The sequence below is a fragment of the Ornithorhynchus anatinus genome, chromosome 5, assembly GCF_004115215.2.
Source record: "Ornithorhynchus anatinus isolate Pmale09 chromosome 5, mOrnAna1.pri.v4, whole genome shotgun sequence".
NCBI lineage: Eukaryota > Metazoa > Chordata > Mammalia > Monotremata > Ornithorhynchidae > Ornithorhynchus > Ornithorhynchus anatinus.
Window position 1 is genome coordinate 56,217,422 of NC_041732.1, and position 15,721 is coordinate 56,233,142.

Consider the following 15,721-nt stretch of genomic DNA (forward strand, 5'->3'; position numbering starts at 1 on the left):
TCTGCACATGATAAGCGCTCAATAAATACTATTGAGTGAATGAACAGCACAACCCATATTAATGAGGACTGATGACATCAAGCAGAAACTTCAGTCTTTCAGGTTCTTGATCAGCTCTCTCCTTATCACCACTCTCTTCTCCCAGTACATCCCAGCTTTCACTCTTCATTCCTCTCCAAGTTCATCTACATACTCTGCCTTGATCTTATTTTTCCCACCTCCAACCACTTGCTCATGTTCTTCCTTCTGTTTGAAACTCCTTCTCCCTCCAAATCCACCAGAAGCAGTTCACCTTGTCTTCCAAGCCCTCCTGAAATTTTATCTCCTTCCGGAGGCTTTCCCTAATTAATTTTTCTTCCACCCAAATAACTCCTTGACATTTATGCACGGATAACCTGCATTTTTTCACATATTTAAGCACTTGTTCCTCCTATCTGTAAATTATTGCATGATTGTCTCCCCCATTAGACTGTAAATTCTCTGAGGGCAGGGACTGTGTCTTTCACCTCTATTTTACTCTTCCAAGGGTAGTGAGTACCCAAGACAGGGCTCTGTTCACAATAAGCACCCAGTACAATCCTCTGTGGAAGTATGCTCTAGTATAGTACTCTGTGCATGGTATGCTCCAGTACAGTGCTCTGCTCACAGTAGGTGCTCAGTAGGTATTAGTGAGTGATTGACTAAGAAGCAGCATGGTCTAGTGGATAGAGCACCGGCCTTGGAGTCAGAAAGTCATGGGTTCTAATCCTGGCTCCGCCATTTGTCTGCTGTGTGACCTCGGGCAAGTCTCAACTTCTCTGTGTCTCAGTTTCTTCATCTGTAAAATGGAAATTAAGACTGTGAGCCCTAAGAGGAACAGGGACAGTGACCAACCCGAATGATTATCTTGCATCTTCCCCAGCACTTAGAACAGTGCCTGGCACACAGTATGTGCTTAGCAAATATCACAATTATTATTATTGTTATTGACTGAGCAGGCAGCTGGCCGGGTAGACCATTGGACCTGGGGATCCTTTTTAGCTCCATGCCCCCTTCCCCATAGGGTTGCTGCTCCACAACCCCAAGCCTGAACCTTGGCCCCATGTTCTGACAGGTCTCTGTTGAGCTGGCAGATTGGTCTGCACTCCCAATTTTGGATAAGGGAGTGGTGCTTTCATCCCCCCCAATCCACCCCCCCACCCCAGGCTCCATTACCTCCTGGGCTCTAGGAGGAACCAGATAGCCCAGCCATGAGGGGAGACCCAGTCTGGGGCTGCCGAGGATCGTAGATTCTATGTGGGCACAGAAAAACAATTTATTGTGTCATAAAGACACATGTGCCTACTCCCCCCCGCCCCCATCCCCCTACACGCATGCTCCCCCCGTGCATAATCCCCAGCTGCCTAAATGCGTTCGCTTAGTGGCACAGCCTGGGGTGGGGGGTGTAGGAGGGGAGGGGTCATGGGGATGGTCACCCCTGCACTGTGCAGGAGCAGGCCAGCATGGCCCAGTGAGGTATGAGTGACATCAACTCTTTCCAAGTGCCCCTGCTGCCTATTTGGGTGAGGGTCCATCCAGGACTGTCCATGGGGCTCCAGCTGGTTGCTGAGGCCTTCCTGTGGTTTCTCCTTTATGGACCCGGGGCCAGAGGTAAGCCCTGCCCTTCCCAGCCCTTCCCCGCTGCCGGGGACATAAGGGACATCTGGGCCTCGCCCAAACCCCGGGGGTGGGTAGACCAGTCCTGTGCCACTGCCATCCATCCTTCCGACCAGTCCCTTGGTCCCCCCACCCCCCGAGCAGAGTCCCTCCACCCCAGTGCCCTCTGCCTGGTAGGCCTGAGGTCCCGGTGCCCCGGGGGGGAGAAGGGAGACATCACCGGCAGGAGAGTGGTCTCCCCCTGCTCCCCAACCGTTCGCCCACCCCCCAGGCTTGGTCTTTCTCCCTTGGCCGTGGGGCGGGTGCCACTCGACTCAGACCCACAGAGAGCCAAGCCGGGCCTTCTCCTCGGCCGTCTTGTCTCCACGCTCCTCCTCTGGGAATTGGCAGCTATAGGCATCGTCAGGCGAGCGAGGAGCCAGTGGAAGCTCGTGATCTGAAATGGAGAGAAGCGAGAGGAGAGAGTCAGAGATGGAGCTGGGTGGGGAGGCAGGGCAGGGATCCAGACCACCTCCCTGACTACTGCCAAGCTGTCCAAAATCTGGGAGTCTCGGCCTGGCGGCCCTGGACCCAGGTTAGATGTTTTCTCCAGAGCTGAGTCTGGGCAAGGGTCATGGGCCAACAGCTTTGCTGGTAGATTGCCGTCCACCAGACTCCCCACAGCAAAGGGGCCCTTTAACCAAACTTAGGCTGTAAACTCCTTGAGGGAGGGATTGTGTCTATCTACCCTACTGTAATAACAATTGTTAAGCACTTACTATGTGCCACGTACTCTACTAAGTGCTGGGGTGGATATAAGCAAATTGCGTTGGACACAGTCCCTCTCCCACCTGGGCTTCACTGTCTCAATCCCCATTTTACAGATGAGGTACCTGAGGCACAGAGAAGTGAAGTGACTTGCCCAAAGTCACACGGCAGATAAGAGGCAGGATTAGAACCTATGACCATCTTACTCCCAGGCCAGTGCTCAATACACTACACCATGCCTCTTATCTATACTGCATTGGACTGTACTGTATTGTCCTTGGCCTTGTGGAAAGAGCACTGGCCTGGAAGTCAGAAGATTTGGGTTCTAATACCATCTCTGTCAATTGCCGGCTAAGTAACCTTGGATAAGTCATTTCACTTTTCTGTGCTTCCATTTCCTCAACTGTAAAACAGGGATTAAATGCCTGTTCCCCTCCCATTAAGACTGTAAGCCCATGTGGGACAAGGACTGTGTCCAATCTGATTATCTTATATCTACTTCAGAGTTTGGAACAGTGCTGGACACTTAGTAAGTGCTTAACAAATATAATAATGATAATGAAAATAATAATAATACTAATGATAATAATAATAATACTCTACTCTGCTGGGAAGCAGCGTGGCTCAATGGATAGAGCCTGGACTTCGGAGTCAGAGGTCATGAGTTCGACTCCTGGCTCTGCCACTTGTCAGCTGTGTGATCTTAGGCAAGTCACTTAACTTCTTTGTGCCTCAGTTACCTCATCTGTGAAATGGGGATTAACTGTGAGCCTCACGTGGGACAACCTGATTACCCTATATCTACCCCAGCACTTAGAATAGTGCTCTGCACATAGTAAGCACTTAACAAAAACCAACATTATTATTATTATTATTACTCTCCCAAGCATTTAGTACAGTGGTCTGTACATGGTAAGCACTCAATAAATACCATTTATTGATTGATTGATGGGGTGGGGGAGCCTGGACTCTAAACTCACTCTTCACCTTCATAGCCTCTGGGACAGCCTCTCTCTCCAGGAGGCCTTCCCTGACTAACCCCACCTCCCTGGTCCTACCACCCCCTCAACATCCTCTAGCTCTCAGGGGTATCAGTTTACTTTTCCCACTAATTAATTCAAAGATTCAAGTCCCCAGTCAATCAATGGTATTTACTGAGCACTTACTGTGTGCAGAACACTGTATTAAGCACTTAGGAGAGTACAATACAACAGAGTTGGAAGACAAGTTCCCTGCCCACGGGAAACAGAACCAGTGGTGGTGGGGGCTTTCTTCAGGTTCAAACTTGGGTGGGGATGACCTTGGGGATCCTTGGGAGGGGGTCTATGAGGCCCTGCAGACCTCAGCTGAGGTGGGCGACCACCTTGGAGGGTCTGAGAGGCCTTACCTTCCGTCTTGGGGACTTTTTTGTTCTTCAGCTGCCAGATATATAGGTGGAGAAAGATGGTGATGAGGATGAGGATGAAGATGGCCAAGGCCGTCAGCACAGGCAGGCAGATGCTGGATAAGGTGAAGGTTTCTGCAGAGAGAAGGGGAACGTGGAAGAGGAGGAGAAGGAGGAAGAGAAGGAAGGGGAGGAGGAGGAGGGTTGGGACCTCATTTCCAATTTAGTCACTTTTTGCGCCCAAATCCTAGTCCTAGTGGTCCAACCTGTTCCATTCCCATCCCCAGTCCTTCCGACTCAACCTGTCCCACTCTGCCCCCAACACTCTTGAACTCCACCTGCTCCACCCGGCCCCAGTCCAGCCCCCCACCACCTAGCTGTAGGTGACCGAGTGCTGGGTGGATGGACGGTCCCCATACATACGCAGCTGCTGGATGACTGGCAGTCCACATAGGGTGTTGTGCGTACTGTTTCCCGGCTGCACGGTGAGGAAGCCCAAGCTCTGACAGCTGAAACCCAACAGCTCCACGTCAGCCACCCAAAACAACCCCTGGCCCAGCCCCCAACCTAGTCCCCAGCCCAGCCCTAGCCCAGTCCCAAAACCAGCCTGAAACCAGCCCTTCACTCTTGGGCCCCCCAGACCCAGGGGAGAATGAGCAAAGGGACTGGTCCAGCCAGGCATTGCTGGGCTTCTGGCTCAGGGTGGGACTGGGAGGAGAGACAGGACAAAGGCTGAACACCTCCCACTTCCCCCTTTGGCAATGGTGAGGGGGGCATGCAGGTAGCTGGGAGGGAGCTCCTAAGAAGACCAGGTTGTCGATCAGCTGCAAGGTGGAGGTTTAATTAGGATGGGGGTCCTGAGGATGGGGCAGAGGATGGACAACCCCCCCATCCTGACGGGGCTCAACAGCAGCTAGGTTCACCAAGGGCTTGGGTCACCGTGACTGTCCTAGGAGTCCAGTGCCCCACTCCACGAGGTAGGGGAGAAACCTGTATTGTTCCCCATGAGCCACACACCCCCTGAGTTTGGACTCAGCTTTGACCCTCAGCCCCGCAGTGGCCCTTACGTACTTGGTCCAGGGGGCGCAGCGGCTGGGGTCACCATCGGAATAGGTCCCTCTGGGACACGGGACGCATAAAAAATTGAAGTCAAATTTTCCTGGGGGAGGAGGGGGGTTGGTTAGCGGATGCTGTTCCTCTTTATAGCTCACTGACCACTCTCCCACCCCTTCCATGCTTTTCAAAGCCACAGCATGTACAAACTGATGGTGCAAGCATTTGTCTTGCTTCTGCCCAGCGTCAAGATAAACTGACCAATCTGTGACCCCCAGGTCCCTCCGTGCTTTCTGTCTCTAGAGAGTAAGATCTTTGAAGATAGGGACAACTGCCCTTTTTAGCTCTATTGTACCATCCCAAGGCTTTGTACAGTAAGTGCTCAGGAAATGCTATTGATGAATTGAAAGCAAACAGGTGGGACCAGCCTTCCCCTTTTTCAACCCTCAGGCGGACCCATCTTCTCAGAAATAATCAGCAACTCTTTAATACCTCTCCAACCTCCCCCTCCCACTGCCTAGCCTACCTGTGACCCAGGAGTCCTGCCCACGACAGCTGAATGAAGTCACCCCAGTTCCTAAATCCCTTCAGTGCATTTCCTCCCTGGTTTTGATCTGGCTTCCAACCTTCCATCGTCATCTGTTCCTGTTAGAGATTTTTTCACTTCTGTCTTTACAAAATAGCTGGGGAAGACTTGGCCTTTATTCTGTCATCAGATATCGGCGTTTCCTTTCCGAAGGTGGGGGCGGCCAGGGGTGTGACATTTTGTCCTGAACTTTGGCCCAATAAGCCTGCAGATTTTTGTTGCCTTTATTCCTCCTTCTGGTTATATCTCCACCTCACCAGTTTTAACTGTTTGAATTTTGTCCCTCCATAATCGTGCTCTTTCTTGGCACATGCCTTGGTGGTCTGAACAGAGTTGCCCCTGCGTAGCTATCCTGTTTGACCCTGCGGGCTGGGGCGTTCTGGATTTGGCCACCTTGGCATCTGGCTGACATGGTTCCATCTCTGCACAGTGGGTACCTCTTGGTCCTGAGCCTGTGGACCAGCCTGTCTGGAAAACAGCCAGCTTTCTCAGACTCTTTGGCTTGGACTTTCTTTCCACTGAGCCCTTCCTTTGAGGGTCCTTATGGTTTGCTTACATGGGCCTTTCAAGGGCAGGTTACAATTCACTTTCTGGAAATTCCCTTTTTTTTATCTTGGTGTCTTCCTCCTTCCCACAAGTTCTTGAAATTGATTCTCTTCTGTTCACTTGTAACAGGGATTCTATCCACTCTCAGCTCCTCAACAAATATCCCTCCCAGCAAGAGCTATCCAACACTCCTGACTCTCCCCTCTCCACCACTAACTCTCCCCCAACGACCCAGCACAGGCCATCACACACCCCTGACTCTCCTCTCTCAAACCCTATCACCCTAGTGACCATGTTTCCTTCTTCTTCTGTCTCTCCCACAGTGCCCAGGACAGAGGGAGAGAGAGAGAGAGAGAGAGAGTGTGTGTGTGTGTGTGTGTGTGTCTCTCCTGGGTCTCCCATTAAACTGCCCCTCCAAGGAAGTATGTCTCCTTTGCCCTCTATCCTATCTCAGTAGCCATCTCAGTGTGTGTTTATGTGAGTTTATGTGTGTGTCCTGTCTTCTGCATCAGACCAACAACCCCTGGAGGGCAGGGACAGTGTACCTTCCTCCCTCTGTCCCTCCCCCTCAGTTGGCTCAGGACAGTCTGGGTAGGGAATGTCCAGTTGCATAGTGGACCGGCTGATGCCAGGAGCCCTGCCCTGAGGACACACCTGGTTAGTGCTGGCCGGAGGACTTGTTTTGCCTCCAGCTCTCTTGCTGCTTTCAAACGGCCTAGTGGATTTCCCCAGGCCCTGGCCACAGCCTTGGATCTTCTTTCACAGTGATGTCCTCAAAGAGTTGGCTACCCTCCCCTTTCTCTCTCCCCAATGCCCCCATTCCTCTCTGCACCAGAAAAGGGCAGAGGGCAACAGTCCCCCTCCCCAGCCCCTGGCCCCACCCTGGGCCCCCGCCTCCCATCCCAAGCATGAGTTACCTTCTCTCTGAATCTCCTCTCCTTTCTTGCATGTGAATGGGACACAATTTGGACAGTTTTCATTGTTGCAGTATAAGCCTGGTGGGCACTTGCAGTCGGGATCCTTGGTGTCCGGGCATGGCAATTGATGAGCTTCATTGGGAAAGAAAGAGTTAAACTGCCTTGGAGAGGGTCTCCTCTCCCACCTCAACTGCTCCTGCCCCTTCTGGGGTAGTATGGGGTGGGGGGGAGCTGGGACCTCAAACCATTCCCTTCTCTTGGGTCCCAGGCAGGGAAAGTAAGGGTCTCAGAGACTGCAGAGAATTCACTGTCTTGGAAAATTCCCTCCTTATCCCTACTCCTCATCTCCTCTCTTCTAGACAGCTATGTTTCTGTTGGAATGACATTCCCTCCCATTCCATATTATATTCAGTTTTTAAAAAGGTTCTGGTTTTGAACCTGGTCCAAAGGCCTTTTGGACATGTTTACTGATTCTCCTCCTTCCACATGCTTACTGACCCTTTCAACTCCCCTTGCAGAGATCATACTGCCTATCCTTCGGCAGACTGGGTTTTGTCAAATGCTTGTTATCTTCAACTTAGCTTATAGATTCCACCAATCTGCTAGGTGTAGAAGTGAGACTTCCATGTGTATAATTTCCTGTTATAGCTCACTCACTCACAAGTGAACTTCACCACCAGTGGTGTCTTCTTTAAAATCAAAGGACAGCCATATATATATTATAGGTAGGACTGCCTGTCCTTGAGTCATGTAGTCATTTGTAACAATAGGTTACATACTATTGCTTCAAGTTCTGCGAAGTCTCTTGAATATCTTGAGAATTCTCACGTGAATGCTGTCTGGCTTGGTAATATATTTACACCCTGTTTATTAATTTTGTTTAAAACATCCTGTGTGGTTCCAATGAGATCACATCCCTCTGACCTATTTGCCACAACTAAAAACCCAAAACCAAAAAAACCCCCAAAACCGCCAGGTGGGGGAATTTCCTCCATATCATCATCCTCAGTTATGACCAAAATGGTCCTTTCGGACCATCATTCAATTGTTATTGAGTGCTTATGTGTACAGAGCTCTGTACTGAGTGGAACAGAATGCCACCTCTATGCAGATGAATTTCCATCTGCCTCTCTGGCTGCAACCTTTTCTGCAACTTTGCATTTCTTCCTGCCTCAGGGATACCTCTTTCTAGATATCTTACCAGCACCTCGATCTTCACATGTCCAGAACTGAACTCCTTATCTTCCATCCCAAATTCTCTCCTCCACTTAACTTTCCCACACAATTCACAGCACCACCATCCTCTCCGTCTCTGAAATCCACAACCTTGGCATTATCTTTGACTCCTCTCTCTCTTTCAATGCCTATATTCTGTCTGTTATCAAATCCTGCCAATTTTACTCCACAACTTCTTCAAAATCTTCCCCTTCCTCTCCATATGACCAACCATCACCCTAGTCTAAGCACTTGTCATATCCCGGCAGAACATCTCAAGCTTAACATATCCAAAAGAAAATTCCTCACCTTCCCACCCAAACCCTTTCCTCCTCCTGTCTTTCCCATCTCTGGAGACAGTACCACTATCTTCCTTGTTTCACAAGCCTGTAACTCTGGAATTACCCTCAACTAATCTCTCTCATTCAACCCACATATTCAATCTGTTACCAAATCCTGTTGGTTCTACCTTCACATCATCACTGAAATCCACCCTTCCTCTTCATCCAAACTGCTACTACCCTGATCCAAGCTCTTATACCTTATCTTGACTACCGCATCAGTCTCCTTGCTGACTTCCCTGACTCCTGTCTCTTTCATTCATTCATTCAATAGTATTTATTGAGCGCTTACTATGTGCAGAGCACTGTACTAAGCGCTTGGAATGAACAAGTCGGCAACAGATAGAGACAGTCCCAGCCCTTTGACGGGCTTACAGTCTAATCGGGGGAGACGGACAGACAAGAACAATGGCAATAAATAGAGTCAAGGGGAAAAACATCCCGTAAAAAGTTCTTACTGTGTGCAGACCACTGTACTAAGCACTTGGGAGAGTACAAATCAACAACATTCTCTGTCCAAGAGCTTACAGTCTAGAGGCACTTACAGTCCCCACTCCAGTCCTTATTTTGTTCGGCTGCCCAGATGACTTTCTTAAAATCTGTTCAGCCCATGCCTCAGGTACCTCCAGTTGTTGCCCATCCACCTCCGCGACCAAGAGAAACTCCTTACCATTGGCTTTAAAGCACTAAATCGGCTCCCAACAACATCTTACCTCTCTGATTTCTAACTACAACACAGCCCACACACTTAGCTCCTCTAATACCAACCTACTTTCTGTATCTCAATCATTTCTATCTCCTGGCCCTTTGCTCATGTCCTTCCTTCCTCTTCTTATCTGATAGACCACCTCTCTCCCCACCTTCAAATTCTTATTAAAATCACATTTCCTCCAAAAGGCCTTCTTAGACTAAGCCCTCATTTCTCCTCCTCCCTCTTCCTTCTGGGTCACCTTTGCACTTTAAGCTCTTCGATAGTCATCCCACCCTCAGCCCCACAGTACTTATGTGCATACTCATTTATTTTAATGTCTGTCTCTCCCTCTATACTGTAAGCTCATGTAGGCAGGGGACATGTTTACCAACTCTCTTGTATTGTATTATCCCAAGCAGCTAGTATAGTGCTCTGCATGCAGTAAGCACTTAATAAATACCATTGCCTGTTGGTTGGCTACTATATTAGCCTCCTCACTGGCTCACTTCCTCCAGTCCATATTTCACTCTACTGCTTAGGTTATTTTTCTAAAATGTCAATCTGCACACATTTCCCCCTTCCTCAAAAAGATCAAAAAGACAGTCAGCTCCACATCAGGCAGAAGTTCCTGATCATTGGCTTTCATCATCAGCTCTTTCTGTCCTCTTTATCTGCTTTCTTCTTCCACTACACCCCAGCTCGTTCTCTTCGTTCCTCTTAAGCTAACCTACCCACATGCCTCATTCTCATCTCTCCAGATAACTTCTTTCTCATGTCCTCCCTTCAGCCTGGATTTCCCTCTCCTTTCCTCTTCTCATCTTCAAAACCCTTCTGAAACCACATTTCCTCCAGGTACCTTTCCCAGATTCATTTCGAATCTCCCCAGATTCTATCCCTCCTACTGCAGTTCCAGCACTTTTGTACCACCTCAGCACAGAAGCACTCACAACCCCCCAAAACCTTATTTTTTAATGATATTTGTTAGTGTTTACTATATGTCAAGCACTGTTCTAAGCGCTGAATACTTCTAAGCCCTACTGTATGGCTCTTACATGCCTTATTCCTTAAGAAGTAACTCATATACCTATCCCCTCTTTCTTTCTTCTTCCTGCTGTAATTTATTTCAGGGTCTATCTCTGCTCAACTGTAAGATGGCTGAGAGAAGAGATCAGCGTCTACTAATTCTATTGTTAAAGTCTCCCAAACGTTGTGTGCTCTGCACACTGTAGGTGCTCAATGAATACAATTGATTGATCGATTGTGGATTCACTGAGCCTCTTGACTATAGCTGTTTTATCTCTGAGGGTCCATTTTAATTCACTATCTCCAAGAGGAACCCCTGATTCCCTAATAGGCTTCTTGATAATAATAATAATTATGGTTTGTTAAATGCCTACTATGTGCCAAGTACTATATGTACTAAGCTCTGGGATAGATGCAAGATAATCAGGTCTCACATAGGGCTCAAATTCTAAGTAGAAGGGAGAACAGGTATTAAATCCCCATTATGCAGATGAGGGAACTGAGGCACAGAGAAGTTCAATGTTTTGCCCAAAGTCACCCAGCAGACAAATAGCAGAGCTGGTATTAGAACCCAGGTCCTCTGACTCTCGGGCCCAGGTTCTTTCCACTAGGCCATGTTGCTTCCTGCATTGATATTTTGAAGTATCTTTTATTATTGACATTGGCCTCTCTCGCTACTCTTCTTTTTGGCTGCCCAATTTCCTGTTTGCTCTTGACCAGCCCCTCTTTTTGGACTTTCCTGTTGTCCTCATTCAAGGGAACTTCCTGTTTTAAAAGAACAATCTGCTCTGCCTGATGACCTCTCTCACCTTGTCTATCAGAAACACAGAGTTTCTTTTTGGTCACTGATGGTTACTCTCTGGCAACACTTTCACCAGGACTCTCAGAGGGTGTTTTTGAAAAGCCTCTAGGGTGTCCTAGTTTTTATTTCCCTCCCCCTGCTCAAAGCTTGCTGGAAATTACCTTTTCTAAAAAATTAAATCCCCTTATGTTAGTTTGGTAGTGGGGTGGAGAGCGCGTCTCTCCCAGGAGAGGGTCTGGGGTGGGTAGGTAGCATTAGAGAAGCAGAGTGGCTCAGTGGAAAGAGCCCAGACTAGGGAGTCCGAGGTCATGGGATCTAATCCCAGCTCTGCTGCTTGCCAGCTGTGTGACTTTGGGCAAGTCACTTAACTTCTCTGTGCCTCAGTTACCTCATCTGTAAAATGAGGGTTAAAACTGTGAGCCCCACATGGGAAAACCTGATCACCTTGTATCCCCCCAGCTCTTAGAATAGTGCTTTGCACATAGTAAGTGCTTAACAAATAGCATCATTATTATTATTATGTGGGAGTGAACAGGCAAATATCTTTTTTTATGGCAATAATTCAGTGCTTACTATCTGCCAAGTTCTGTTCTAAGGGCTAGGGTAGATATTAGGTTATCAACTTGGACACAGTCCCTGTCCCACAGAGGGCTCATCATGGTCTAGGTCAGAGGGAGTAGGATTTAATCCTCATTTTACAGATGAGGAAACTGAAGCATAGAGAAACAACTTGCCCAAGGTCATACAGCAGACAAATGGCAGAGCTGGGATTAGAAACCAAGTCCTCTGATTCCCAGGTCTTGCTCTTTCCACTAGGGCACAATGCTTCTCAAATATCTCTCCAGATTGTAAATTCCATGAGGGCTGGGATTGTGTCTACAGGCTCTACTGTATTGTACATGATATCATAGTGCATAATACAGTTCTCTGCACACAGTAAGCACTCAATAAATATCATTGATTATTTGATTGATTTATAGCTCAGAGGCACAATGAGCTAGTAGAAAGAGACAAATGTGTATTGAACTCTCCTTAGTACGTAATAGAGTGCTGTCTGTACAGAGAAGGTGTCCGTGAAGACGATGTCTGGAATTCACTCAGTCCAGTTCTGGGGCTTGTGAAAGGCTCACAAGCAGCTCTGACTAGGGATGGAGGTGGGTAACACTCTGTGGGAGAGACTTTTTTGGAAAGGGAGGGAGAGGAGGAAGAGAAGGAGAGTCTTTCCAGGAAACCAGCGTTCTATTCCCTCCAGCTTCTCCAGTATGGATCCACCCTCCAAACATCCCCTCTTCCCTAGCACAGTGCTCTGCACACATTAGCCCTCAGTGAATACTATTAATTGATTGATACTTCTCCAGGGGACCAGCCCCGGGTTGGCAGGGGAGACCTGGGGGAGAAAAGCAGTGTGGAAAGAGCATGGGTCTGAAAGCCAGAGGACCTGGGTTCTAATTCTGTCTCCATCATTTGTCTGCTCTGTGACCTTAGGTAAGTCACAATTTCTCTGTGCCTCAGTTAACTCAATTGTAAAATGGGGATTAAAACCCTAAACCCTCTGTGGGACAGGGACTGTGCCCAACCCAAATATCTTGTATTTGCCACATGCTTAGAACAGTGCCTTGCACATGGTAAGTGCTCAGAAAAACACCATTAAAAAAAGAGGTAACCCATGGACTGCCTATCAAAGCCCCTCAGCTCCCAGACACCAGTCTCCCCACCTTCAATGTCTTATTAAAATCCCATCTCCTCCAAGAGTTCTTCCCCGACTAAGCCCTCATTTCCCCTACTCCCTCTCCCTTCTGTTTCAACCCTGCCCTTGGATTTGTTTCCTTTATTCATCCCAGCCTCAGCCCCAGAACACTTATGTGCATATCCATAATTTATTTTAATGTCCGTCTCCCCCTCTAGACTGTAAGCTCCTTGTGGGCAGGGAACGTGCCTACCAATCTGTTATATTAACTTTTCTATGCTTCAGTTCTCTCACCTGTAAAATGAAGTTTAAGACTGTGAACCCCATGTGGGACATGGACTGTGTTCAACCTGATCATCTTGCAACTAACCCAGCACTTAGTACAGTGTCCGACACATAATAAGAGCTTAACCAATACCGTTGTAAAAAAAGTAAGCATTCAATAATAGCTTTGATTGATTAATTGTCTGCTGAGATCCTGACTGCTCTGCCCACAGCCCTACTATAAGCTTCGCTCCTCTAATACTAACCTTCTCACTGTACTTCGATCTCATGTATCTCACTGCCAACCTCTCACCCATGTCAATCAGTCAGTCAGCCGGCTGTATTTACTGAGTGCTTACTGTGCGCAGAGCACTGTACTAAGTGTACAATGTTATATACACATTCCCTGCCAACCACGAGCTTTCAGTCGAGAGGGGAAGACAGACATTACCATAAATAAATAAATTACAGATATGTACACAAGTGCTGAGGGACTGAGGGGGGGATGAATAAAGGAAGCAAGTCAAGGTCAGAGTGACACAGAAGAGAGTTGAAGAAAAGGAAAAGAGGACTTAGTCAGGGAAGGCATCTTGGAGGAGATGTGCCTTCAATAAGTCTTTGAAAGGGGAGAGAGTAATTGTCTGTTGGATGTGAGGAGGGAGGGCATCCCGGGCCAGAGGCAGGACGCGGGCAAAAGGTGGCCAGTGAGAAAGATGAGATCAAGATACAGTGAAAAAGTTAGCATTAGAAGAGCAAAGTGTGTGGGCTGGGTAGTAGTAGGAGAGTAGCGAGGTGAGGTAGCAGGGATCAAGGTGACTGAATGCTTTAAAGCCAATGGTGAGGAGTTTCTGTTTAATTTGGAAGTGGATGGGCAACCACTGGAGGTTCTTAAGGAGTGGGGAAACGTGGCCTTAATGTTTTTGTAGAAAAATAGATCCAGGCAGCAGAGTGAAGTATGAACTAGAGTGGGGAGAGACAAGAGGCTGGGAGGTCAGCAAGAAGGCTGATAAAGAAATCAAGGCAGGATAGGATAAGCCACTGGATTAATGTGGTAACAGTTTGGATGAGATAGTAAAGGTGGATTTTAGTGATGTGAAGGAGGAACTGACAGAATTTTGTGGTGGATTGAATATAGGAGTTGAATGAGAGGAAGGAGTTAAGGATAGCACCAGGAGACAGGAAAAATGGTGGTGTCGTCTATGGTGATGGGAAAGTCAGAAGGAGGACAGGATTTGGGTGGGAAGATAAGTTCTGTTTTAAACATGCTAAGTTTGAGGTGACGGGAGGACATCCAAGTGGAGTTGTCTTGAAGGCAAGAGAAAATGTGAGATTCCTGAGAGGGCATCATCCGTTATGAAAGTGGTGGCTGAAGCCAATTGAGTAAATGAGTTCTCCAAGAGAGTGGGTGTAGATGGAGAATAAAAGAGGTCCCAGAACTGAACCTTCAGGGACGCCCACAGCTAAGGGGTGGGAGGCAGAGGAGGAGTTCGCAAAAGAGACTGAGAATGAGCAGCCAGAGAGACAGGAGAACCAGGAGAGAACAGTGTCAGTGAAGCCGAGGTTGGGTAATGTTTCCAGGAGAAGGGGGTGTTTGACAGCGTCGAAGGCAGCTGAACGATGGAGGAGGATTGGGATGTTCTGCCTCTGACCTGGAATGCCCTCCCTCCACATATGCAACAGACCATGACTCTCCCCTACTTCAAAGCCTTATTGAAGTCACATCTCCTCCAAGAGACCTCCCCTGACCAAGCCCTCTTTTTCTTCTCTTCAACTCCCTTCTGCGTCGCACTGACCCTGATTTGCTCCTTTTATTTATCCCCCCTTCCCAGCCCCACAGCACTTATGTACATACCTGTCCTTTATTAATTTAGATTAATGACTGTCTCCCGTTCTAGGTTGTAAGCTGGTGGTCGACAGGGGATGCCTCTATTACATTGTTACACAGTACTCTCCCAAGCGTTTAGTACAGTGCTCTGCACATAGAAAGCCCTCAATAAATACGATTGACCGCCTGATTGTCTAGGGTCAAGTCGGGCTAAAGCCACCAGGATCAGTTTCTCCCCCCAGCTCTCTCTCTCCCTCCCCCTTCCCCTCCTCCGCTCACCTGTTCGACACTCGTTGCAGCATTTGAGGGGATGCCCGAAGCCACCTGGAAACTGGCCGGTGGGACACTGGGACCCGAGGCAGCAGCACAGCCACCCTGCCCCTCCGAGGAGAAAGATGCCCCACCAGCTCCAGGGGCTGCCCGGCTCCCCTCTCAGCATGTCTGGGGAACTGAGCAGGATCCACTCCCCTCTCTCAGCCCACCAGGGGGGCTGGGGCTGCTGGGACGACGGGGTCCACTCTCTGTCCGCTGGCTCCGATGCGGTTGATTGGACTACTGCTGGGATGCTGCCGGGACTACTGCTGGGACGCTGCCGGGACTACTGCTGGGACGCTGCCGGGACTGCTGCTGGAACTGCTGGGTCCTCCTTCTGTCCGCTGCCTTCCCTGCTGTTGGAACTTGCTGCTGGGACTTCGGGGACTGTCGCTGGGCTTTGGGGAGTTGCTGGGACTCCGGAGAGATTCGGGGCTGCTGGGCTTGCGTTGCCTCCCGCCTTCAGTCTCGGAGGACTGTGGTCGCCGCCGCCGGGGTCGGAATCTGCTGTTTCCGAGAGCAGAAAGCAGCTTTTTAGGAGAGAGAGAGAGAAAAGCGACTGTCAGTCCCTCCCTCCCCCATAGGCTCCCCGCCCCCGGGGCCGCTTGGCGCTTTCTTTCCGGGCCCTCCCGTCATCCCCGTCCCGCCCTCTCCTCCCCCCCACACCCCGGGCCCAGATGGGACTTTTCTTCA

General features: G+C 49.0%; 1 protein-coding gene across 2 annotated transcripts; it reads right to left on the minus strand.

The window, feature by feature from the left end:
- Positions 1 to 775: 775 nt before the first annotated feature.
- Positions 776 to 15,564, minus strand: TNFRSF18 (TNF receptor superfamily member 18). Of its 2 annotated transcripts, none has more exons than XM_029066045.2 (7): positions 14,996 to 15,562; positions 6,869 to 7,000; positions 4,838 to 4,925; positions 4,190 to 4,275; positions 3,770 to 3,901; positions 1,960 to 2,071; positions 776 to 817 (listed from the first exon to the last, which is right to left on the minus strand). In XM_029066045.2, the coding sequence occupies exons 1-7, from the start codon at positions 15,153 to 15,155 to the stop codon at positions 814 to 816; spliced, it is 714 nt and encodes a 237-aa protein (XP_028921878.1). In that variant the 5' UTR covers positions 15,156 to 15,562; the 3' UTR covers positions 776 to 813. The 2 variants fall into 2 exon arrangements, with proteins under 2 accessions (XP_028921878.1, XP_028921876.1); XM_029066043.2 differs by lacking the exon at positions 776 to 817 and adding an exon at positions 937 to 1,271 and having other exon boundaries at positions 14,996 to 15,564.
- Between the last annotated feature and the right edge of the window lie 157 nt (positions 15,565 to 15,721).